The following is a 26,741-nucleotide window of genomic DNA, read 5'->3' on the forward strand; positions in this document are numbered from 1 at the left end:
AGTCCCCAGAGAGCAGCCCCTCAATAAATGGCAGGAACAGTGCGCCTCAAATCCAAGTGTCCCTTTCCGATTCTTCACATAAAAGCAGAAATAAAGAATAACAGAAAGCACCAAAGTCGATATAAAGCTCTTCAAAAGTAAATTCCGGTGGGGCCAACACATTTTCCTTGTTTCTATGGAGAGCAGACTGGGAGCCACACCCGAATTCAACCTTTCACACTTTGGTTCGCCCAGAGGCTGGGGTTTTGAGACCACTTCAGTGGTTTCACCTGGGGGCCACTTTTCCCACCGGGAGTGACTGCGAGCCCGGTGTGGAGTGGCAAGTCACAGGCCCGGCTGAGTGAGGGCCGCGGTGGGGACCGCAGCCAGGCCGCTCGTCGATCCAAAAGGACTGTGGGTTCAGGCTGACACCCGGGCAAAAGTAGAAATAATCCTGTGTTGTTGATCTTCGGTGTATCTTGGAAATAGTTGAAACAGAAGATACTTGGTGTCTTCCTGCCAAGGCCCCGCTGGGCTTCCATTAACGGAACGGGGACCAAAATAGCTTTTCCTGTGCTGTTTCACAGAGCGGCCAACGGTAGAGTTTAGCACATACTGAAACTTCCACGTCTCCCTCACCTGAGCTATACCCCCTCCGCCCACCCTCCTCTCGGGCAATCTATTTGTGTGCATCACTGTCTCCCGCTGCACTGAGGCTCCCCGGGAGCAGGAACCACGACCCCCGCTGTGCCTGACACCCCTTTGCGAACGAACATCTGCCAGGACCATGCAGAATGCACAAAGCGCACTGTGAAAGCAAAGGAAATGCAAAAAGAAAAGAGATCCCCCATCATCCCAGAAATGTAACCAGTTTAATTTTTGTGGATTTCCTTCCAGTTCTTGTGTTCACACGTGTCCCTCAGTGAAATCAGAGTATACAGTCTTCTTTATCCTGTGTTTTCATCAAATAGTAAATTGCGATGCTGTAATTACAATTAACTACTTGCTATTCTGTCCTGTGGGCATAGTATGATCTACTTAATCATTCCATATTTACTTTTTAAAGTTATTTATATTATGTTGAGAGAAAGAGGGCACACTTAGGTACTCAAACAGGGGAGGGGCTGAGAGAGAGAGAGAGAGAGAGACAGACAGACAGAAAGAATCCCAAGCAGGTTCTGAGCTGTCAGTGCAGAGCCTGACAGGGGGCTCAATCACATGAACTGTGAGATCATGATCAGAGCTGAAATCAAGAGTTGGACACTTAACTGTCTGAGCCACCCGGGTGCCCCACCATATTTACTTTCTCACACAGCATTCTTAGTGAATTCGGGATCTAGCTTCCCAGCACGCAGTAAATCAGAGGCAACAAAATGCCAGATTATAGAAATGACGAAAGATGTTGGAGAACCTTGGCACAGGATCTGGCACACAGTGAATATTTGTTGATGAAGAGATGGATGGATGGATGGATGGATGGATGGATGGATGGACGGACAAATGGATGAAAATTGAACTAACTGCAAAGCAAATATAAAAGTAAACCACAGCAGAGTGAACCCAGGGCAGTGTGGACGCTTACAATCACTATGGCATATGGACCACAGTGGACCTTAGAAATAACCTTGGTACAGGCAAGAAAGAGGCCCAAAGAGAAGAATGAATTGTCTGGGATCCCACTGCAAGTCGATGGCAGAACAAAGAACCTAACGCCACGCGTCCTGACTCCTGAAGTTCAAGGAGACTGAATGTGGTGGACCTCAGCCTCCACTGCACCTGCTCACCCCGCCTCCCACATACTGCTAGTGAAGAGGAGAGGCCCGGGCAAGAGTCACAGGAGGAACAGAGGGCACTCCAGGAGCCAGGGACTCCGGATGCTAACTCTTGGGCAACCCCTGACTTGTTACAGAGCCGTGGGCGCCTCCCCCGGCTTCAGATTGCACACGGCCCTTGTGAAGCCAAGCGGAATGCGGTGAGCCTCCGCCGTCCTGGTACCACTCCCTGACTCCTTGCAAGTGCTCGAGAAATCCTTATGGAACAGCTACGGCTCTCCCGTGCGGGGCAGATGGTGGACACGTGTGTGCACACGTACACGTGTCCTCAGTACCGCGCGCGCACCCACACCTGAACACAAGCACACGCACGAGTCCCAGGCTGCTGCCTGGTTCCATTTGAGACCCTGGGTATGAAGGGCAGACCTTATTCGTGACGCTGCTTCACTGGAAGCTTTCTTTCACGCAGATGCTGCCCTGTAGAGAGAGGGGCTTGGATGCAGTGAACAAACACATCTAATCCGCAATGCCGACGCCCTATTCTACAATTGCTGCTTAACGGATCTCTACCTCCTGCTTTATTTCTTCCAGATTGGATCTGGCTTTTTGGCTTGATGTCACTGTTCTCCTAAAGAAAGTCTGAATTTATAGATGCGTCTGGTTCAACAGTTGTTTGGCAGCTCTGGTTTTTTGTTTGTAGAAAACATGCTGTTTGTTCCCACCTACCCCTTGAAAAACGAGGCCTCTAGATTTTCAGCTAGAGTCAAAATCGGAACGGACTTGGATATTGTTCAGTTTTCATCAGGAAGAAGGAAGGGTAGTCAGCTGCACACTTAAGTCCCAAGTACAGGAGATACGTGAAGGGGGAATCCAAAGGCAAGAAAGGTGGACCAGATGCTTGAAGAGGCCTTGCCTGGCAAGTGGTGTTGGGGACGTGGGCAGCTAAAGCAGGCCCTTGTCATAGTGGGGGGGGGGGTGGTGAGGAAAGGCGGTACGTGGGCCCAGAGCAGGGCAGACCCTGGTGCCCGTGAAGACAAGCACAAATGCCCTCTGGAGAGAAGCGTCTCTAATTTAGGTCCTCAGAGTTCCAAACATCTGCAAAATCTGAGCTCACCACCACTAACTACCAAACGCAGATGGAAACACGGCCCTGTTGACCAGGAGTCACCGAGAGCAGTGATCCACACAGCCCCGGCCTGGCCTTTGTCTTGACCCACCATCTCCAGCCAGGCGCCCTCCTGCCTCATCCCATGCAGCCAGCCTCCACATGTCACCACAGCTTTCCAGGAGTTTTCTGCGACTTAATTCTTCCACAATTCCCTTCTATCTGTAAAATAAAGTCCCAACTCTTTAGCGTGACACAAAAGGCCCTTCACAATGGAATTCAATGTTCCTTTCCAGATTCGTCTCTTCCGACCCCACACTCCTTGCCCGACCAAGCCCTGTATGTCCTATGCTGGACAACACAGCATCCCTGAATATGTCATTTACTTTCTTGCCTTCTCGCCTCTGCCCATGCTGTTCCCTCCTCCTAGAAAGTCTTTCCCCATCTTCTCCAAATGGCAAAAGCGTGCAGTTCAGTAGCATCAATGAACACTCACGATGTTGTGCAACCATCACCACGATCTGGCTCTAAAACTCTTCATCACCCCAAACAGAAACTCTGTACCCACTGAAAAAAAATCCCCCATTTCCCCCCTGCTCCCAGCACCTGTCAGCCACCATTCTCCTTTCTGTAGCTTTGATTTGACTTTCCTAGGCCTCGTATCAGTGGAATCATACGATGTTTGTCCTGTAACGTCTGGGTTATTTCACTTGGCATGTTTGCAAGGTTCATCCATGTTTGTCGCAGGTGACAGAGTTTCATTTCTTTTTAAGGCTGAATAAGATACCATTGTATAGGGGCGCCCGGGTGGCTCAGTTTGTTAAGTGTCTGACTCCAGCTCAGGTCATGATCTCACGGTTCATGAATTTGAGCCCCGCATCAGGCTCCCTGCTGTCAGCACAGAGCCTGCTTCCGATCCTCTGTCCCCCTCTCTTCCTGCCCTTATCCTGCTCGTTCTCTCTCTTCCAAAATAAACTTTAAAATAAAAAAAAAAAAGATCCCATTGTATGTCTATATCACATTATCCACTCATCCATCAATGGACACTTGAGTCCTTTCTGATTTTTGCCTATTGCGTGAATAACGCCGCTATGAACGTGGGTCGTACAAGTATCTGTTTTCAGATTTATTTGTTTGTTTGTTTAGAGCATTAATGAGGGAGGGGTAGCAGGAGAGGGAGAGAGACATGGGCTCAGTCTCATGACTGTGACATCACGACCTGAGCCGAAATCAAGAGTCAGACACTTAACCGACCGAGCCACCCAGGAGCCCCACGTATCTGTTTTGAGAATCTGCTTTCAATTATTTGGGGTACACACTTAGAAGTAGAATTGCCGGGTCACAGGGTAATTCCACATTTACCCTTGCGAGGAACTGGGCATACTGCTTTTTAAAAATCCACATAGTACTGCCAGCTACAAGGTTTTGGAAGCAATTCTACATCTCATTATACCACTTCTTGGGGGCAGTAAATTTCCAGAGCTTATCCCCCACCCCGTGAAGGGAGAGGCCCAAGTGTGGTGTCTTGCTTAAGAGCATGGGCTTTCGAGACAGAAGACCCCAGCCCCCACCACCTATGCAACGTTGGGCAAGCTTCTCACACTTTCTGGGCCCGGTTCTCCGCGTGTAGGATAGGAATAATTGTGCCTATGCCGTAGGATCGCTGTGAGGACTAAATTAGCTGAGGCGGTCAATAAATGGCCATCGCCACTTCTATTACTGCGCATGAAGAACCGTTCTCAGATTCCATTGCTGTGTTGACGAAACACCGAGTGTGTAAGAGTCTGAGATGGAGAGTATCTGAAGTTCACAAGCTAAACTTGTTTCAGGGCAAAAGCCACAAACTTTGACAGTTACAGAAGATGGGGTGGGGGGGGGCATGTTTCTTGGAATACAAGTTCTTTTTAAATCCAAAGAGGCCTCGAGAATTGGGCCGGGGTTACTTACAGGTGAGACAGGGAGGTCACGTCTGTGAAGATGCCCTCTTGGAGGGTGGAGATGTCATTGCCATGCAGGGACCTGAGGAGAGAAGAGGCTGTCAGTGCCTCGTCCAGGGACAGAGACTTGAGAACTGATGGAGTGTGTCATGCTTATCCTTGGGTCTCGGTCAAGGTCAATGCTAGAGGGAGCCGGTGCCCCCCTCAGAGACCCCACCCTGCCAGCCACCCGCAAGGGAGAGGGCCACCCGCAAGGGAGAGGGAGCGCCTCGTAATCCAAGTAGATAACCCTGTGCCGCAGCCCTTCTCGGGGACTTGTTTTTGCCATCACAAATAACTCAAAGCACCATTTCCGTTTACATGACAAATGGAACGCAAGGCCCTGACCCTGTGCCCTCCCTCACTCCGCCAGCAAGTCTGGGTGGGGGGGAGGTAGGGGGGGAAGGTCCTTCTTGGTAAAAAAAAAAAAAAAAAAAAAAAAAGTTACTATGGCAAGCCGTAGATTGGGGATCAAGAATGTCACCGTGCCCCAGGCAGGGCTGCCGGAGGATTCATGCAGATACTTGAGAGGCCTTCGTAACAGCCGTGACAGAGGACTTTGATCACAGGGCAAAAACTCCCAGTGGGAATTCTTAGGAAAGGTTCACAAATCTCCTGCCAACAATCTCCACTGGAACCGGAAACTCACATGCAAACAAGAGGCTACCTTATCTTGGATGCCCCCACCTCCCCTTGCTCCCCCAAAACACAAAGTGGGGCAGACAGCAACCCCCATTTCTCAGAGTTTTCCGTTCACTCTTCAGCCTCCATGAGGGGCTTGAATGGAAATGGACAGGCCTCCCAGCTTTGGACACTGTTGGCTCTGCTGGGGCCACAGACATGGAGACATTTCTACCCACCAGGTGGGCTGCAGGTCCTCTGTGGGGTGGGTCTCTTTAGAGGAATGAAGAATGAAGAACGGGGAGACTTACAGCAGGCGCAGGGAGCGCAGCCCCTGGAAGGCCAGCGGAGGGATGCACTGGAGGGCGTTGTAGCTGAGAATCCTGTGGGATGAGAGGGAGGGTGAGGGAGGGAGCAGGACAGGGGTGGGGGGCGCCATGTTGCTGACCAGGCCCCTGCAGGCTGGCTCAGCAGCAAAATGAGGGAGGCCTGCGCGTGGAAGAGGGTGTGGGCTGAGCTCCTGGCCTAGTCAGCCCTGTGACCCGGGCCTGTCCCCTAACCCTTTTATGCCTCTCAGCTCTCTCAGCGGCAGAGCAGGGACAAAAACAATGACAACTTGATAGGGTTTTTCTGTGGGTAAGGGGAGATGGCCCAGGTGAAGCCCTCAGCGCGGTGCCCGGCTCCCAGGGAGGCCTCAGTAAGGAGACTGGGTGCACTTCCTCATGGAGGCCACTCCAGCAAGGGCCAGAGGCAGGGTCCCCGTGAAGTGGACACCGGACCAGGACCTGCCTCACTTCCAGAGTAGACCGGTGAGGTCCAGGCCCAGCTAGTAATCTAACATTGGGAAGCTGTGGTGGTGACGAGGGCACCATGACTACCCCCGTCGTAAAGATGGGGAAACTGAGGCCCTGCAAGGTGAAAGAACTTCGCCAGGGTGGCGTAATTAAGTCAGTAAGCTGGGTTTCTAATTCAGCTTCTCAGTTTCCAGAGTCCACAGGCTAACCCACTCTCCCCAAATGCTTCCAAATAAATGAATCCACCAAGGGCAGATGGGCAGGTTGACAACAAGGGAGGTGATACTCGTGATAGCTCCAGATGTCCATCAGCGGAGGGACAGGGACACTCCGGTGCAGCCATACAGTGGGACATCACTAGTCGCTGACAAGAAGGAAGGAACTACCCATACGTGCGGTGACATGGGGGAATTTCGGAGTAACTGTGTGGGTTGAAAGATGCCAAACAAAAAGGAGTATCGTTGCACGATCCCAAACATGCAAAACCCTAGGCGATGCGGACTCACCCACAGAGCCGAATGGTGGCGGCCCTGGGACGGGGGTGCGGGGAGGGGCCGGACAGAAGGGTGTGAGGAGGCTTCTGGGGGTGACGGAAGGGGTCTCTGTGTTCATTGTGGTGATGGTTCCAAGGACGTGAACGTAAGTCAGGATGTATCCTTATTTGCCATAAGCATGTACAGTTTCTTTTATGCTGACTGTACCTCACTAGGGCTATTTTCAAATAATGAGAGCAGGGGTGTGCTCCTGTCACAGGAATGGGTTCTGTTTCCCCCGGCAGCTGCCGGAACCACTGAGACTGGGACTTCTCAGCCCGGCACTACCAACAATTCTTTGTTGGGGGGCTGCCCTGGGCATTTTACGGTGTGTAGGGGTAAAATCCCTGGCCTCTGCCCACAGGGTGTTGGGGGCTTCGCCTGCCCCTGCTCTAGCTTTGACCACCGAAAATGCTTCAGACATTGCCAGACGGCCCCTGGTGGGCAGGACCTCCCCGGCTGACGGCAGCTTCACATCCAGTCTCACAAAGACTTCGAAACGGGAACCAGTTGATGAGAAGACTCTGGAGCAAGTAAGTGCAGGTGGGTAACCTAGAACCAGAATTTCATGGCCTCGGGCCCACCTTCTGCTCCTGGGGGTCTGGCTGGGTCACGACCCCATCCTTTTTTGGGGGTACTGGCTCTAATGTTGGACCACGGTGGAGCCCAAGGGAAAGTTCTTAGGTTCTTGGCACATTATCTGTAAAATGAGGTGTGGAGAAGGGGAGTGAGATACCCCCGTAAGCTTCAGGCCAGTATACGGGCTGCCTTGTTATTCTTTCCAACTGATTTGGCATGTAATTAAAGCGATCGTTAAAACAACTCAGAATATGGGCACAAAAGTGTTCGGAAGCACCGTTCACAATAGTCCGAACTGGAAACAACCCCACTATCCATCCGTAGTGAGATGGGTAAGGAAGGTATGGCGCATTCCTACAAAGGAATACTACACAGCAGTAAAAATGACCAGACCGCGGCTTCACATGAGTGGACCTCGCAAACATAATGCTACATAAAATAAGCCAGGTACAAAAAAAAAAAAATACATCCTGTATGATTCAATTTACATAAAAATAAAACTGCTTTGTGTAGAAGTGCATATGTAGATGGCAGTGCTATAAAGAAAATCAAAGACATGATCACCATAAAAGGGGAGGGACTTCCTGGAGACGGTGGGGAGGGGGGAACGAATGATCAAGAAGGGGCTGGGGGAAGGACTTTTGGGCGTGCTGTGTTCCGTTTTGTGCCTTAGGTATTTACACATGTGCTAGCTTTATGGTTATTTGTTAAATTGTACTTTATATTTTTTTGCATTTTTCTGTATGTATGCTATATTTCACAATAAAAAAATTTGGTTTTGTTTTGTTTTTTCTTTTTGGCTGGCGAGGCCAGGCACACTCCCTGGTAGATGAAGAGTGACCAGTGGGGCTTGGAGAAAGTCTCGGTGACACAGCGCGTGTGCCCTCTCTCCACCTCCCCACCACTGGGACTCACAGAGTGGTCAGCTGGCTCATGTTGGTGAAGGAGGAATTGCTCAAGGAACTGATCTTGTTGTTACTCAAGTCCCTGGAAAAGACAAAAGCATCACTGCTTAGAAGAAAGAAGAACCCAATCCTGGCTCTCTGCTACAGGCTCCTCCCCTCCCCCACTCTGTCCATGCCCCCCCCCCGCCACTCCCCCTTCCCCCCCCCCCCCCCCCGCCGCCTCCCGCCCCAGCCAGGTGGCTGCAGGGGCTTGGGGTGGTGGTAGAGAGGGGCACTTGGTTCACAAATAGTTACAGCCCTTTGCTCTGCTCCCTGAACTCCCGCTGCGTCCTCAGGGCTACATGTTTCCATTGCCTTTCCCCACCCCACCCCTGCCCCCCACAAGGACAGACTGGCTCATGCCCGCTTCCACCGTGGAAATGCTCCCACCAAGGAACTACCAGATCTAGTGGGCTCTGCGCTTTCTCTCTAGCTAGGACTTCACACAGGCTCCTTCCGCGGCTCTCCTACCGTCCTACCAAGGGGACAATAACCACCTTTTTTCAAATGAAGCAGAGCAGGGTGATCAAGTAACCCCCCCCCCCCCGTCACAACTGATACCCCTCTTCTCAAACCTCCTTTCAAACCCCATCCATCCTCAGACACCTGTCTTCCCACCCCCCCCCCCCCCCACCTCCCTGGCCGTGCCTCCTCCATCTCTTGGTAAAGCTTCTTTCCCAGTCAACCCTACCTTCTTGACCCTCTTCCTTTAGTCCACTCTGGGAGCCTCGGGAAGCTCCTGGCTTCACTCCCCACCACGTGCAACAGTGCCCTCGCCTCTGAACTCCCCTCCAGAGACAGTCCAGCTCCAGTCCACATCTTGCACTTTTCCTACCCCCTACCCACCTAGTCCACAGCCCCAAGGACCCAGAAACACTGCCCTAACCAACCCCCCCCCCCCCCCCCCCGCCCCAGCTCCTCTCTCTCAGCCTCCTCCTTCATTTCTGCTTACTCAAGCCATCTCTTTTCCTGGCTTCTGTCTCGACTTGTATCTCATCTCTCCCCTAAATTTGCCCCCTTTCTATCCATCTTCCACACGGGCGGGCACCACCTCAATCTTTCTAAGACACAAATCTGACTAGGTCACTTCTCTGCCAAATCCCCCAGTGGCTCTCATTTGCCTAAAAAATTATCCCAGCCACCTGCTAGGTGCTCCCGGCTCCGGCCCACCTCTCCCTCACTGCCTCCCACGTGCCTGGCCTAGATTTGCGACACTTCCTGAAATTCTCTTGCCCCTGTTCCCTCCGCCTACTGGGGAGTTCTGCCTCTGCCCTGGCCCCCACACGTGCCCTGACTTCATTTCCTCTTAGTAAATGTTCCTCTAACTCATTTAAGACCGGTCTATTGTTCTCAGGCCACACTGTAGTTCTTCTCTGAGCTCTCGGCACACCGCGTGGTCCCTGCTTCTGACTGGCAAGGACTGGCCCCACATCGGCCCTCTCCCTGCTTTCCTCCCAAAGGTATCCAAGCCACCAGTGTAGCTGCCTCTAATTAGACCAGAGAAAAGCCGTCTATGTCTTTGCTACTCTGTCACCAGCCACCAAATCACTGCCCTCCTCCCACCCCTCACACCATTGGAACAGTCGAAACACATCTGCTAGGTCTTTAGGCAAAGACAGATCCACCGGAGCTTCAAGATTCTGTGCTACTCAAAGTAGCCAGTCCCTGAACTGAATGTCCCACAACAAGGACCTTGTGCCAAAGTGCAGTCACCTATGACGCTGAACACACCACTTAGTTTAGCGAACGCTTTTTTCATAGTGACGCTTGTCAGCGATGGAAGAAAGACACTGATTTACATTCTGGTGCAAGTTTCTTATCTAATTGTGGACCCATTACAAACAGTTCTCTAGTGACCATTGATCTATAGACCACACTTTGAGTAGTAGTATTGCTCCAAGCCAAACTAACATGGAATGTTCTCTGGACGTCTTTTTGGGAGAATCTAGCCATCTAGCCAATAAGCACACCAAGACAATTGGAGAGAGGTGTTAATTAGGTTGGAGAGCTGAGAAGAAATGAAGTTTATTCTGAGGCTTAGTTCATATATTTTCATGGAGTGGAAAGGCTCAAAGGTGTAAATAACAGAAAAAGAGATGTTAGCCTGAAGAAAAACTTAGTCACTGATGTGTATTTGTAGCTGTCGTATTTCATGTTTGGTTTAGGGGCCAAGGATGGACTGCGTTTTCCATCAGCCTCTACTTCTGCTCTGGCCCCCTTCCTTTGCCAGGATGACCCTCATTAACAATAATTCTCAGCCCACATGGAGACTTGGGGTGACAGGCTAGGGAGAAGTGGACAGGGTCCAACTCAAGGGAGCCAGGAACCATGCCATTCCCAAGCATGGCCACTAGGTGGCAACACAGTTCTACGCACTGACATTCAGGGAGGGAAGGGGCAAAATAAAAACCAGAGGAGCTGGAAGCTGAGTGGTAGGGAATTCCAGAAAAGCTGGAGCCAGAGGGTCAGATACCAGTGCGCCCCCCCCCCCCCCCCCCCCCCCCGCCCCGCCATCCTCTAAGGCAGGCTTGGGATCCTCGAGAGGCCCGAATACTCACACAAGCTGCAGGTACTTGAAGGTAGACAGCTGTCCCGGAACCAGGGTGAACTGGTTCCCATCCAAGTAACTACAGGACAGAACACAACAGTTAGTGCGGTGCTAGGGGAGCCTCCCCTGCAGCCAGGGCCTTCTAGTTCCTCTCCTCTCCTACATGCAGACCACACAATTGGCCCAGAATCACTAACTGGAGGAGAAAAGATGCAGTTTCTTAGGCATGTGGGTAGATGCCACCCAAAGAACTCGGTAAAAGCTCTGACACACAAAGCCTCCCTTGGCTTCCTTTCTGCCCCTGCCTCGCCCTCTCAGCCTCCTCCCTGTTGGCGGGCGCTACCCAGGGCTCAATGCTGGGCTCCTCTCTCTCCCCTCTCTGCCCTGCAGTTTTCTTGGCCAGACGGGTCAGATCTGCCACTAGTCCCCTCAGGTCCACCTGCCAGGCCCCTCACCAGCTAGCAAGGCCCTCCCTCCACCTGCTGGCTGGTCCCGTGGGAGCCCCAGACCCAAACCTGCCCAAACCTGACCTCAGGGCTTTCACACCCAAACTGGTTCCCCTGACCCCCTCAGCATCACACCATGATCCTAACCACCCAGGCTCAGGACCCTCAAGGTGACTCTCCTACTCACTCAACAGCACCCCACAGCTGCTGACTCTCCTGCCACTGGTCTCTGCTCATGTGCTGTGTTCCGCTCTCACATCTCCCCTGAATGCACACTGTCACCCACGCCTGGACTCCTCAGCTGCCTCCGTCTGTTCCTCCACCTTGGCCTCCCTTCTGGGACCCACTATACACACTGCTACCCAAGTTGTTGTCCTCAAAGCCAAGCCCACCAAAGGTCCTTGTAACATTCCCTAAGGTGCTCCATGTCTACAAGGTGGAGCTTGGGATTCAAGATGCTGTGAAGGTCCCCTATCCCCCCAGACATCCTCGCTGAGCAGGGATCCAAGGGCCAGGAGCTGAAACCCCCGTTGGGCTCCCTGTCCAGGACCCCCACCGACTGCAGCCCTCAGGATGGCTCACTGCCACCCCCAAAGATCCAGAGAGCAGCAAAATCAGGGCTTTACTCATCCTGACCCATCACTCTGGCTCATACAAAGTGACTTCCCACCCATCTCACGTGATCCTCTCAATGGCTCTTCTCAACACACCCTAGTGGCCCCACTTAAGAGCTGGGAAAACGGAGGCCTAGAGAAGTCAAGTGATTTTCCCAGCCTCTGAACTTCAGCATCCTTAGTCAAAGAAGCCAGGCTGTTCCACCTGTCGCATTATGCTCAGGGTGGCCAGGAGGCACCAAGGAGGAAGCAGGACACTAACACGATGATAGAAAACTGGGCGAGGGACACAGGACAAGGACTGCAGTGGTTGGTGTGCCTGTAAAGAAACAGCCTGCCTCACCAGTAATGAAAGAAACACAAATGAAAACCTCACACGCTCCCCACAGGGAAGGAAAAGCGCAACTACGGAGGCCTGGAGGGACCAATCGCAGGGGACAGGACGAGTCGGGGCGGACCACAGCCTCTTATTTGGGGATGTCAGTGGAAGAAGCCCAGCTCTCCTCTGTCACTCACACTGACATCCATGCCCCCACATAGGCTCAGATACCACATCCAAATCAGCACAGGTTTTAGCGCATGATGCCCAGTATGGACAGCGGGGGTGGCCACGAAGGCCATTTCCACACCCGGGCCGCTGGGGCGCGAGGACGATGGCTTTTCTGGAAGGCCATGATGCAAAAGGCAGCAAGTGCCCTAGCAATGCAGCGCTCTTTGACGAGCAGCCTCACTGAAGGGATGTTCACCTCGGGGACTTTTTTTAATAGTGAAACATTGGCAACAACTCTCCAACAAAGGGGGATTTGTTACATAGATCATAGTAGATTCGCGTGGTAGCGTCATGCGTGGCCAGTGAAAACAAACTTGCGTGAGAGTTTTCATGACGGAGGGGATGCTCACAAGCTGCGGTGAAGCGGCCAACGTAAGGTTACTTTTTATTTTAAAAGCAGGCCTCAGCTTAAAGCGAGCAAGCGCTCGCCGTGGGAGACTCATGCCATCAGGTGACTGCAGAGGGGGGTCCGACAGAAGCTCAAAGTCTTCCTGGAACCAGTGTCTCCCACGACGCCCTCGCTCCAAGCCCTAACCAGCTGTTCTTGGTGACCTTGTCCCCCCCCACCGTCAGGCCTGGGGCTACTCACAGTTCCGTGACATTCTTGGGGATGCCTTTCGGCAGGACCTGGAGGTGCTTGTTGCTGCATCGGACCACCGTGTCCAGGCAGGCACATTCCTGGGGGCACTGGGGGCGGGGCAGGCAGCCCCCCTCCTCCTGGCCTGCGGAGGAAGGCGCGAAGCCACGTCAGTGAGGGGACAGGCCTTCTTAGGGCCTCTTATACCTGGGGCCGCGCTCTGGGGTATCTCAGAACAGAAGCCCCTCTCTGACACTACCCCAGGCACTGGTAAGTCCCCTCTTGGCTGCACGCCTTCCTCACTAGGAACGAAGCCCCTTGGACCATTTCGAGGTTGAGATGGGTCTTGGGTCAATTTCTTCTGCCTCAGGTCCAAGGTGGACCTCAGCACAGCAGGAGGATGGCAACCATACCATTTCTTGAGCACCTACTAAGTGCCAGACAATATGTCGAACAGGATCTCTTTAACGATGCAGAAAGGATGCCAGCACCATGGGGACAGAGACTGGTCTCTGCTTTTTTGCTCACAGAAGGAGCCCAGCACCTAGAGCAGGGGCTGGCACACAGGAGTCCTCAAAATAGATCAGCTAAACGAACGTATGAATGGTCTTATACTTTACTGAGAGCCGGAGAGGTTATATAACTTGTTCGGCTCGGAAGGCTGGTCAGAGACAACGCAGCGTCTGTACCCCCATCTGGCCGACACAGACTCTGAGCACCTTCTATCACACCTCCTTCATTTATTCACTTATCTACCCAGTAAATATTCCTCCCTTCTGACTGGGTGCAGGCGGAACAATAAGGACACCACGGTAGGAGCCGCTGAGGGCACTAGGAAGCAGGTGACAGAGACTATCAGTTACGGAGGGCAGCTGTGTGCAGGCGTCGTGAGCTCCCTGAATCCTCAAAACATCTCTCCGGTGGATGTGCTATCAGCCCATCGCAGAGATGAGAAGACTAAGGGCAGAGTGGTTGAGTAAGGGGCCCAAGGTCCCCCAGCCTGCAAGAGGGGCACGGGCCTGGAATCTAAGCCGGCTGCTCTCCACCACTTCAGTCTACTGCAGCAACATCTCAAAAGTGCTCCTGTCCCTTCCCCTCCAGGGAGCCCCTCTGAGGGGGGGAGCCTCGCACGTGCACAGAGTCGCCTGCCAGGATGCACGGACATGACAGCAGAGCTCTGGAAGGTCACCCAGCGGAACACTGACCGGGAGTCATTCCAGGACCCGGAAGTTGGAACAGGCCAACACTGGTGATCTTTTTACTCTTCTGGATTGTGTGTTGTTTTTTTAAGCAAATGGTAATGTTTCACTTTGTGATAAGAAAAGCAAAAAGAAATTGTTTCTTGAAAAGAAAATAACGTTTTCAAAAGATAATTAATGGCAGAAGGAAAGGCCCAAAATATATAGTCGGGTTTAAAAAGAAACAGAATCTGGGGCGCCTGGGTCACTCGGTGGGTTAAGCGTCTGACTCTTGCTCTCGGCTCAGGTCATGATCTCAGCGTTCGTGAGACTGAGCCCTGTGTCAGGCTCTGTGCTAACAGTGTGGAGTCTGCTTGGGATTCTCTCTCTCTCCTTCTCTCTCTGACCCCTCCTTCCCACTCTCTCTCTCTCTCTCTCTCTCTCAAAAAAAATAAATAAACTTTAAGAAAAAAGAAACAGGAACAGAATTTTTGGGCGGGGGACGGATAAAATAGGTAATGGGCTTTCACTTGTCGTGATAAGCCCGGGCGATGGATGGAATTGTTGAATCACTATATTGTACGCCTGAAGCTAAAATAATACTGTATGTTAACAATATTGGAATTGAAGATAAAATTAAATTTAAAAAAAACCATTTTTTTAAAAAAGACTAGGAAGTTATTACTATATAAAATGATATACAAATATATACGTGAGTCGTATGGAATTTTTTAAAATAGCAAGTAAAATTGCTCTAGGAAACCCATTGACTTTGTTTAGAGAAATACCCTGACCTTCTCTCTTGGTGTGAAAGTTGAAGCTCCTTGCGCGGCCTGGATGGGCCAGTCTGAGAGCCGAACTGCCCCCTGGAAGCAGGCTGAGAGCGGGGCGGAGGAGGCCAAGTGGGGGCGGGGGGGGGGGGGCTGGAACTCCCCACAGGAAACTCCCGGCGACCAGGCTCAAGATCAGGGACCGCCGGGCTGAGCTGCAACCTTGCTCTGTTACCCTGGGTACAAATCTGCCTCCGGCAGCTGCCTTGCCTGCGTGGAGCTCTGTTGGAAAGTCACGGGATGGGGCTACTACACTCTGCACGGGCAGGGCTAGAAGGGAGGGCCTCAGGAAAGAGATGGGGAATCCAGAGGAAACAGGACATCAGGGTGAGAGGTGACCAGGTTTCCCACGTGGAGGATGGGGGCCCGGGAAGGTCCCACGGCACATCATGGACAGGCTGAGCCCACAAGTCTGGGGCACTGAGGAACCGCCAGGAGGCAGATCAGTGGATCAGGCACATTTACATTAAAAAAAGTACTAAGATGTAGGGGCGCCTGGGTGGCTGAGCCGGTTAAGCATCCCACTCTTGATTGTGGCTCAGGTCACAATCTCGCAGTTGGGAGTTCGAGCCCCTCGTCAGGCTCTGAGCTATCAGTGTGGAGCCTGCATGAGATTCTCTCTCTCCTCCTCTCTCTGCTTCTCCCCTACGTGCTCTCTCTCTCAAAATAAATAAAGAAACATTTTTAGAAATACACTGAAATGTTACCTGTGATTTTCTCTGAGTGATAGAATAATAGGTAACGTTTATCTCCTCCTTTTACCTATTCTTTCCATTTTTTAAACAATAACCATGCTATTGCTCTTAAAATCATGGGAAAACACCCCCAGGCAGCGGTAGGTGCAGGACTAAGACTGGGTCTCCCTGCTCCCCGCCCCACCCCAGGCCCAGGGCCACCCCTCCCCACGGGAAACTCTTTAGGACTGGCCCGCCTGCCTCTCCCCTCCCGCTCAGGGCCCCACCACTTACCTTCCTCACACCTGAAGTCAGGGAAGGCCACGTCCTGCAGGGGGATCTGCCGCAGGAAGTCTGGGTTCTGGCACCGCGGGTTCCCTGTCACAATCTTCCTCCTCCGCAGCCAGTCCCCCAGCCAGGCCAGCTGACAGTTGCAGTTGAAAGGGTTGGCCAGAAGGTTTCTGGAAGAGGCAGCCGTGTGACCAGCAACACACCCTCCGGGCTGGGTTTCCCTGCAATGCCCTGTCGCCCCACCACAGACTGGCCAGGCGGCCACCCGCGCTCTTTCCCAGACGACCGGCAGTTACCAAGACGTGGCATTCTGACGTGGTGGGACCCCACAGACCACCAGGGCCCGACACCCCCAGCGAGTCCTTTCAAGTAGCCGCCCTTGGGAGGGCGGGCGGACGGGCGCCGGGGCTCAGATGCCGGAGCCAGACTTACAGCGTGGAGAGGGCCTGCAGGGTGTCGAAGGCCCCAGGGGAGATGGTGGCGATCTGGTTGTCATAGAGCGAGAGCAGGCGGACGTTGCGCAGGCCCGTGAAGCTGTCGTTGTGGATGCAGCTGATGCGGTTGTTCCGCAGCATCCTGGGGGGCGAGAGGGGGGAGCCCGTGCTGTGCCCGCAGCCACCCACCTGCCTGCGCCTTGCCCACGGGGGCCTCCCACAGATTCTCCTCCCGGGGCCCTCCCCTCCCCACGCTCCCCCTCAGGATGCTCTCCCAGCCACCCTGCCTGCGCAGCGCCCACACGGCCTGACCTCCGCCTGCACTCCCTGGGTGCCCAGGGCCTCCCCCGCCCCCAGGCCACGCTCCGCACCAATGCCGGGGACACTGGCCCAAAACCTAGACCCAGTCGTGTTCCTCTCCAGGCCGAAGCCCCAGTGGCTCCCAAACGGCCCACGGAATAATGTTTATACTCTTTACTGTGACCCGCGGGAGCCAACCCCAGACCAGCACCGGCCGCCTTCCTGGAGAGTGACATACCCTTGACTCCTCTGTCCTGCGGGCATGCGTAGGGGCCTGCCTCTCCATGCCCTTCCCTGGCTGTGGTGTCCTTCTAGAATGACCCCTTCCCTCATTTTTATCTGCTTAAGTCTGTGTTCACCCTCCAAAACCTGGCTCCATTCCCCTCCCCAACTAAAAACAAAACCAAGCTGGACACAGAATAGGCGATTCACTAGGAAATTACAATGGTTTATGAACACCGATAAAAAAAAAATGTTTAAACTTACTAGTAATCAAGTACATGTAAGCAATTTTGAATCTTTGCCTGACAAATTGCAAAATAACTAAAATATAGTAATATATAAGTAGATAAATATAGTAATATAGTAATATATAAATAGATAAATATAATAATAGTATAGTATATAATATAGTATAGTAAATATAGTAATAGAGGGTCGGTATGGGTGAATGGGCCTTTTCACACTTGGGCCGGCAGGAGAATGGTTTGGGGCCTTCCTGGAAGTGAGAGGCAGGCAGCAAAGGCCCTAAACGGGCCTCATGCTTTCATCCTGCAAGGCTTCTTCTAGGAATTTGTCAATAGGGAATAATCCTGGATGCACACAGAATTTCATGATAAAGATATTAATCACATTACTCATAATAAAAAATTAAAATAGCTTGAATTTCTGGGGTGCCTGGGCAGCTCAGTTAAACATCCGACTCTTGATTTCAGCACAGATCATGATCTTACGGTTTGTGGGTTCGAGCCCCGCATCAGGCTCTGCGCTGAGGGCGGTGGAACCTACTTGGGATTCTCTCTCTCCCCCTCTCTCTGCCCCTCCCCCGCTCATGTGCACGCGTGCAAACACGTACACGGTCTCTCTCTCTCTCTCTCAAAAAAATAAACATTAAAAAATAAATAAAATAGCCGGAATTTCCAGTAGTTATGTAATAGACAGTCCTTCAAAATGATATTGTAAAACAAATTTTAATGGTATGTAAATGTGCTCACGTTGTGTTTAAGACAAAGCAGGTTACTAAATAAAATGGATTCTAGGACTCCGTTCAGAAATACCTACATGGAAGCACCCAGGTGTATGGGTGTGTGTGTGTGCATATGTGCAAGAACATGTGTGGATACAGAAGACTGGAAAGTAGTTGATATGGACAATTCACAGCGTTTGTGTGGGCTGGAGGGGTTATGGCACTCCTCTTCCTGTGCCTGCGCTGTCACTCATGGGCTCTTACGGGCTCTGCCCCAGACCAGCCCTTCCCCTCTCCTCCAGCCCCATCCACACCTTCCTCAGAAAGAACCCACGTGACTGGCTGACTAGCCCACGACACCCTCATTCAAGGACTACCCGGCAAGTATAGAGAAGAATGAGGCAGCCCCATGTGAACAGCCTGGGAAAACAGTCCCACTAGATCCACGTGTGAAAGAAGCCGGTGGCAAGACACAGCACAAAGGGCATCCCCTTTCTGTAAACCAAACCAACCAAACAACAACAACAAACCCCAAACCCACAGGGAACCCCTCATATATTCATTTCCTTTACACAAATTCCATGACGTGTGCTCTGAAAACGGATGGATAGCCCTACAGCCGGTCTGGGATTTAAACCCAGCAGCGTGTCGTCTAGAGCTATGCCCCCCCCACCTTGGTGGCCCTTGGCTGTTCAGATTCAAAAGAATTAAAATGAAATGAAATTCAAAATGTTGTGCCTCAACAGCACTAGCCCCATGTCAACAGCCACACGTGGCTACTGACTAGACAGTGTAGATGTGGGACATTTCTGCCACTGTAGGAAGTCCAACTGGACAGCACGGTCTATTGCGCCCTTGAAAGGTCTATGTGGTCACGTGAAGAGCTAGTGCCGCCCGCATGGAGGGGGGGGGGCTCTGCAGCACTTGTGGGGGGGGGTGCGGGTGACCCCAGGATCTACTGAGTCCCAAAGTCTGGTTAGCTCTGGCTGGGCTCTGGTTCGTGGGATCCCAGAATCCCAGAGATAATGGGCCATCCCTCCTCCCCCTTCCGCACTGGCTGAGTCACCTCAGCAATGTCCCCACCTTGGGGCCACCCAGCCCTCCTGCCACTCCTGAACTAAACACACGTGCGGTGCTCTTGCAGCCTGATGAGAGGGCAGTGAGGGGGAACCTCCAAAAGGGCCCACCCCCACCCGCACCTTCACCAAGCATCGACCCCACACCCCAGGGAACAAGAAAGCAGGCCTCACCACGGTTACCAACATCTGATTATTTGCCCCCTGCAGACCCTGGCTGTAGACCTCATACACCCTCAGCTGCCCCTCTCCTCCCGCCAGCCGGGGTCGGGAGGGGTGCCTCCCATCCTCTCTCCTAATGCAGACACCGACACGCTAGCTTGCTTTTGCCCGTTGCAGTCTGGCCCTGCTCCCTGGCCCGCACACTCACAGCGTCCTCAAGCCGTCCAGGCCTCGGAACATGCCGCTCCGGATGGACTCCAGCTGGTTGGCCGTCAGGTGCAGCTCGCTCACAGAGCCCGCACCCTCGAAGGCCCCATCTTCGATTTCGGACACTTTGTTGTTGCTCAGATTGCTGGACGGAGGGCGGCAGAAAGATTATGGAGTTGCGGACCCTCCCCCACCTTCCTGCACCCGCCCCCTGCAGGGGAGCTCTGCCCCCATGAAACTCCCCCCACACACAATATTTTCCTTCTCCCTCCCCAGCTAGAGTCCTGGCCACAACCTCCCCGCCAATGGGTAACTCACATCTTCTTCAGATGAGTGAGTTTTTTAAATATCCCAGTGGCTTCCAGGATGGAAATCTCATTGTTGTTTAATCGTCTGTAAGAGGCAATGAAAAGAACTTACACATTCATAAATGACAGACATTAGAGTATCTTCCAAATTGAGAATATTTGGGACTCAAACAAAGGGGCTCCCAGAAGAATTTATCTGGCAAGGCAAACTGATCGCTTATCAAAGGAAGGGTGGATGATGGTGCTGGGAGGGGCGGTGAGTGGGGTACTTTTAACACTAAAAATGCCATGAAAACTTACATACATGAAGGACAGATATGTGTAGCTACTCGTGCACATAGGCATGTGCACAAATTTATGTTTTTAAAGAAAAAAATAGAGTATGGCCTAAGATCCAACTTGATCTAATGGAATCATATCTCCCAGGAGAAGGCAAAAGCCTGGTTGAGAAAAGCCACCCCGGCTCAGGCTGACGACCTTCCCTGCACGCCAGAGATTGTTGGAAGGGTCTGGAGGCGGTGAGTCAGAAGCAGAGGGGCTTCAGGGGTGGGGAGGTGCTTCCTGCTAAAGCCAGCCACTGCCATGCTGGAGTCTCCAGCGGTCCCAGACAGAGCCGGACCGGGGGAAAGCCCAGTGTGGATCGAGGAGGGCTAGGAGGACTGGGGACCGGTGAGGATGTGCAGGGGCTGGGGGCCCTCACAGCTCGGCCGTGGACTGGGGGATGCGCTCAGGGATCTTGGTGAGCTTCAGGCTGGAGCACTCCACCAGGCTGGCCTCGCAGCGGCACTTGTGGGGACAGACCACGTCACTGTTGCACTCGCTGTTCAGCTGGTAATCCTCCGTGCCTATGGTGAGAGGGCAGGGGCGGGAGGCTGAAGGCCCCAGGGCAGGGTCTCCCTAGCCCCCTCAGCCTGCTGCCCCTGCCCACCAACTGCCACCGCCCCAACCCCCTAGGTCCCCCGGACTCTCCTACCTGGAATGAAATACTGCTCTTTGGCTGGGGAGAGAAGCAGAAACACCATCAAGCTGGAATCTTCCAGGATGTGCAAGAGCCCAGGCCCCAGTCCCACTGCCCAGGTGCAGGCAGCCCGGGAACAACACTGGGGTCCCAAATCAGGGCCCTAGAGCCCACCCGCCCAGTCCCCGTGCAGAGAAGGCCTTGCCACAGAGCACAGATGTTCCTTGGCCAGGTTGATGCTGGGGTGCTACCACCCCCAAATGAACCTCTCGGGGAGCACCCAAACCATGGCAACGCTCATATGCAATGGTACAAGACGGGGATGGGGCAGAGAGGCACCCGGTTCCTGACCAGGATGCAGGCTCAGAAGCTGACTCACACTGTCCCCAGCCAGTTTCTGCTGCCCCAGAGCCTGGAGGAGGTAGCTCTCTCCCTGAGGAGAGCTCCCAGGCTTCTTGAGTGTGAAAAGCAGTAGCATGAAAGCAAATTGACCTGGGAGCAGAGGAACCTGGGTCCTTGTGCGGGAGTCCTCCCTCAGGGACCTTCAGCCAGGCCTACCCTTCCCTGAGCCCCAGTTAAGCGAGGGGTGGGGCTGACCAACCGTTCAGATCCAAGCCTATGGTCTTGGAACTACCCCCTCTGAGAGAGTCTCCGGTGGCCTAGGACGCCCCTGTTGGAGCCATCCAGAAAACACCACCAGGTCCCTGAGCAGACTGAAGACAGGCAGGCAGGTGGACGGACAGACAGGCGGGCAAGCAGGCAGCTACCTGAGCACCGGAACTTCTTGCTCTTGATCTGCCCGATGCGCTTGTTGGCGAGGCGCCGGGGGCTGGCACAGCGGGCCCCGCTCGTCTCAATGGGGTTGGTGCGCAGGAAGTCTGCCAGCCCCTTGAGGTTACAGTCGCAGATGAAAGGGTTCTGTGCCAGGTGCCTGTCCAAAGGGGGCAGAGTGGGGATCAGAGACAGGGTTGCAAACTTGCACTGACCTCTGCCTGGACAGGGCCTCACTGCCTCCGGGTGGCTCCAAGCCCAGGGCTGGGCCCCGGGGGAGATGCACCACCTGGGGCCACCCCCCAGGCACACCCATCAGCTGGAGAAGTCTTGCCAGGGCATCGCAGCAGGGAAGGATCTCTGCAGGCTCTGGGTGTCCAGCTGTCCCTGCTACACTCCCCACTTCAGGCCTCACTCTGTCCCCTGTCCATCTACCTACCTGTACCCACCCTGGGACATTTCACAGGCACCAGTGGAGGCAAGAGTGACCTGGAGACTGGCCAGATCACCCCATCGTTCCATGGGTGAGGGGACACAGCGGGTACTTGAACCCAGGACTGTCAGTGCCCAGAAGTCTTTGATGTGGGTGGTCCCTTCCACGTGGCCTTGGACGACAGCAGCTTCTTTCCACAGCCTTTGTCAGGAAGGGGATGAGGCCAGGGGTGCAAGGCTGGGTCCTGCAGCTGGGGTGACGTGTGTCAAAGTGCCTGCTGCAGCCTCTCACTTACGGGAATCTCCGTTCCCACCCCGGGCCTTTGGGACTGCTTCCCCCTGACCATTTTACATGCTGTCTCTTGACACAAGGGAAAGTCAGAGAACATGGCCGGATAGCTACTTATTGGGAAGTCACTCTTACTCTCTTTCCAGTCTGCCTGTGTGACCAGCAGGTAGGTGTGGGGAGGGGACAGCTGACGGGTGATGCTGACTATAGCAATCTGGGTTGCTGTAAGCAACCACAGGGCTGTTTTTCCTGTTTGTGGGCCCTCACCACCCCCAAAAGGCTCAGACCAGCCACCTCTGAACCACCCCAGCAGCCAGCTTGCTGACCTGCATCTGGGCCATCACAGCACTGGGCATGTCCTGCTTTCTAAACTGAGACAGCCAGGGAAGAATATTCTAGCACCTGCTCAGGCTACTGTACCTGAGAGCCAATGCTTCTGCACGGAAGTACAGGGAGACAGAGCAGGGGTCAGCTCAGAGGCCCATCTAATGCCATCACTTCAGGCCGTCCACTTCATGGCCTCAGCCCAGTGCCCTGATGGGCCAACAGGGCTCTGCAGGCAGAGACACAACTGCTGCTCAGGGTTTGCACCCAGCTCAGCTCAGACCTCGGCCACTCGCTCTCCTGTTCATCACCTCCTGGGCTCTGGATGAAGGTGGGATGCTTGGTTGGAGCCTTCTTGGCCCAGACGTCCCCGCCACTCCCCTGGGCACTGTCCCCGCTTGCCTGCCTGAGTCCAGGCTCCTGTCAGCATCACCAGGTGGGCCGGGCCTTCTGCATCTAGTTGCACATTTGTCTCCCTATTCAAACTGTCAATTTGCAGAGAAGACGTGTTTGCCGACTCCCCAGGGCAGAGTTCATTGCTGATGGAAAACGTATTAGGAGTCGGGGCTTGCTCTGGGACCCTCCCGACCACATCTGCCTATGCCTCACTGCCCGGCCTCTGCCTGAACTAATGGCTTCCCTTTATCACAATCTTGGTAGAAAACTGCTTAAAATCAATCCAATTATGTTATTCAGGCACACGTTAAAATGTTCAAGGGGTGCGGCGTAGAATATATCCTTTTTAAGAACAGGTTATTTGTGTCAAAACCAATCTATAAAAACTTGAACCACCCACAGAGACAAGAGGCTTCAGTATTTGACACAAATTAGAGTTTTTAATAATTGCAAAGGGCAGGGAGCTGAGAAGGGAAATTGCTCAAGAAGAAGGAAAAAATACCAGCTTGGGAAAAAAATATCATCACGTTAAAGGCACACCCAGAAATGTGCTGCATGTGTGGCCATGAACATTTGTCACAGTAGAAGGTGGAAGGGAAGACTGTGTTCTCAGTGTCTTTGTTTTTTAATTTTTTTTTTCAACGTTTATTTATTTTGGGGACAGAGGGAGACAGAGCATGAACGGGGGAGGGGCAGAGAGAGAGGGAGACACAGAATCGGAAACAGGCTCCAGGCTCTGAGCCATCAGCCCAGAGCCCGACGCGGGGCTCGAACTCACGGACCACGAGATCGTGACCTGGCTGAAGTCGGACGCTTAACCGACTGCGCCACCCAGGCGCCCCCTCAGTGTCTTTGTTGGAATATGCACTCAAGAAGTCACAACTAAAAATCTTGCGGGAGAGATGCTCAGCATCATTAATGAAATTAAGCCCACAATGAGCTACCACTCCACACCCACTATGGTGGCCAAAATTAAAAAGACGAATGATACCAGGTATTGGCAAGGATGCAGACAAAATGGAACCCTTATAATACACTGCTGGTAGGACCATAAAATGGGACTTATAGCCACTTAGGAAAACTGACAATTTAAAAAAAATTTTTTTTAACATTTATTTTATTTTTGAGAGACAGAGCATGAGCAGGGGAGGGGCAGAGAGAGGAGGAGACACAGAATCCGAAGCAGGCTCCAGGCTCTGAGCTGTCAGCACGGAGCCTAACGTGAGCCTCGAACCCACAAACTGTGAGATCATGACCTGAGCCGAAGTTGGACGCTCAACCGACTGAGCCAGCCATGCGCCCAGAAAACTGACGATTTTTTAAAAGTTAAACACAGATTTCCTATGTGACCCAGAAATTCTAAGAGAAATTAAAACATTTGTCCACATAAAGATTTGCAAGCAAATATTCATAGCAGCCTTATTCATAATGATTCCAAAGTGGAAATCCAGATGTCCACCAACTAGAAAAGATAAACACAATGTGGTCTATCCATTCAATAGGAAATTACTTGGCAATAAATAAAAAGGAACAAAGTACTGATACATACTGAAACGTGGACGAACCTCAGACACACAATGCTGGGACACCTGGGTGGCTCAGTCGGTTGAGCGTCCGACTTCAGCTCAGGTCACGATCTCATGGTTTGTGGGTTCGAGCCCCACGTCAGGCTCTGTGCTGACAGCTCAGAGCCTGGAGACTGCTTCGGATTCTGTGTCTCCCTCTCTCTCTGCCCCTCCCCTGCTCTGTCTCTGTCTCTGTCTCTGTCTCTCTCAATAATAAATAAACATTAAAAAAAAAAAACCTCACAATGCTAAGTGAAAGAAGTCAGTCACAAGATGACACATCATGATGATTCCATTTTTATGAAATGTTCAGAAAAAGCAAACTACAAAGACAGAAATTAGACGAGTGGCTGCCTGGGGATGAGCTGGCAATAGGGACTGACTGTAACAGGGACACAAGAGATTTTGAGGGAGTGATGGAAATGTTCTAAAATTTGATTGTGGTGATAGCTGAACAATTGAAATATACTAAAAATCACTGAATTGTACACTTGGAACAGGTGGGTTTTATGGTATATAAGTTATACCTCATGAAAGTATTTTTTTTTTAATTTTATTTCTTTATTTTGAGAAGGACAGAGCATTAGCAGGGGAAGGGCAGAGAGAGGGAGAGAGACACAGAATCCCCAAGCAGGCTCTGTGACATCAGCACACAGCCTGATGTGGGGACTGGAACCCACAAACTGTGAGATCATGACCTGAGCTGAAATCAAGAGTTGGACGTTTAACTGACTGAGCCACCCAGGCAAGCCTCATGAAAGCTGTTTAAAAAAAAAAAAAAACTGAAAAATCTCTTGGGGCGAGGGAAACTGCAGCAAAATCAGTATTGAGACACAAGGCACTGAGCCACAGATCTCGGAGCCACGGACAAATCAAGCAGGATGTGGGGAGTTGATATCAGGCCTGACACACGATTCAGGAAAGGGGTTTAACCATCCAAACCTGTACTGAGAATACCTGATTATACCTCAGATTTGTGTTTCGTTTATTCTTGTTCCAAACTACATTTGAGTTGTTCATCTACAGTAGTTGTTTATGAAAGTCCAGTTCCGTTTTACGGCCTTTAAATAATAAGGTCTACTCTTATGGAAAAAAGCACAATTGAGGGGGAAGTTAACTGCCTTCTCAGTGACGGTGAAAGAGATGCCTGAGACCAAATCCCTGCTCTACTAAGATGTTGTGTGACCTTGAGTGAGTCACATGACGTCCTGCCTCTGTTTCCTCATCAGTGGAGTCAGGGATGCTAGACCCTCCTTCCACAGGCCACTGTGAGTATTCAGTAAGATCATACATGGAAAGAGCAGTGGCCTGGCATTCTGTGAGGGCTCGATAAACAGCAGTGACTGCTGTTTTCAGTGTCACCACTATTTCGATCTCACCTGTGGGAAGACTTCCTGTTCCAACATTCTGCTCCAGCTTTGGGCCCCACTACTGCCCTATGGGCAGTGGCCAAGATCTCAGGCATGCCGTCTGGCGGGCACTCTCTGAAATCCAGTCAGGTAAGTGGACACAGACAGAAACCATCCCCAGGGAGCGCAATCCATTTGATTTGTTCGCTCTCTCTCCACCTTGAGAGGGTGACAGGCTCCTTGCATGAGACCCTCAGTCCCATTCCCCATCCTCAAGGCTTTCCTGTGTGGGGGTCCCCGACCTTGAAATCTCCTGAGTGCATTTCTCTCGGACATCCCGCCAGCTGCATAAGATAATCCACCTTGCCGATGTCTCCCCCGTAACTTTGAATTTCACGTATTTGGCAAGATTTCCCCATAGTGTTCTATCCCCTTCTCCTTGGCTATAAGAAAACTAGTTAGCAGGTGTGGGCGGCAGGTGGGCACATGGGCTTTAACAAGTTTGTCTTTGTGGCTAATGTCCCTGCTGGTGAGCGTGGTTCCCGGGGAGCAAGAGCTGTGCTTTTTCTTTGACCTCTGTTAATGTATGCTGGTGCTCTGTGCACGTATGATCTGATGGAGACCACTGTCCAGCGGATAAACAATGGCAGGATGACAGTGACAACAAGGGCCATGGCGATAGTAACGGTAAATGTCCATTAAGCATGCAGCTCTGGACCCACAGGTCGGCTCATCAAGTCACACTGCAGGTAAGGATTCCTTTTTCAAGCATAACCACAACAGCATTATCAAATGAAGAAGGAATGTTAGAAATCCAGTATCACCGTTTCAGGATCCCTAATCAACGAACGGGTCCAGGCACTGAATTGAGCGGCTGTGTTTATTACACAAAGAGAGCTGACCAGATATCATATGACTCCCAATGGAAGTACACAGTTCTGTGGAGTCATCCTGCCTAAAGAAGAAAAAAAAA

General features: G+C 52.3%; 1 protein-coding gene across 3 annotated transcripts in view; it reads right to left on the reverse strand.

Annotated features, from left to right (window-relative positions):
* Positions 1-26,741, reverse strand: part of SLIT1 (slit guidance ligand 1) — a 175,461-nt gene that overhangs the window by 20,619 nt on the left and 128,101 nt on the right. For all 3 annotated transcript variants that reach the window (XM_019813631.3, XM_045040508.1, XM_045040509.1), the window contains exons 14-25: positions 21,410-21,573; positions 20,658-20,681; positions 20,385-20,529; positions 19,695-19,769; positions 19,378-19,521; positions 16,444-16,587; positions 16,015-16,181; positions 13,051-13,183; positions 10,862-10,930; positions 8,275-8,346; positions 5,765-5,836; positions 4,804-4,875 (exon numbers count right to left, since the gene is read on the reverse strand). In XM_019813631.3, coding sequence (XP_019669190.2) covers positions 4,804-4,875; positions 5,765-5,836; positions 8,275-8,346; positions 10,862-10,930; positions 13,051-13,183; positions 16,015-16,181; positions 16,444-16,587; positions 19,378-19,521; positions 19,695-19,769; positions 20,385-20,529; positions 20,658-20,681; positions 21,410-21,573 — 1,281 coding nt within the window. The remainder of the gene's footprint in view (positions 1-4,803; positions 4,876-5,764; positions 5,837-8,274; positions 8,347-10,861; positions 10,931-13,050; positions 13,184-16,014; positions 16,182-16,443; positions 16,588-19,377; positions 19,522-19,694; positions 19,770-20,384; positions 20,530-20,657; positions 20,682-21,409; positions 21,574-26,741) is intronic.

The sequence above is a fragment of the Felis catus genome, chromosome D2, assembly GCF_018350175.1.
Source record: "Felis catus isolate Fca126 chromosome D2, F.catus_Fca126_mat1.0, whole genome shotgun sequence".
Classification (NCBI taxonomy): domain Eukaryota; kingdom Metazoa; phylum Chordata; class Mammalia; order Carnivora; family Felidae; genus Felis; species Felis catus.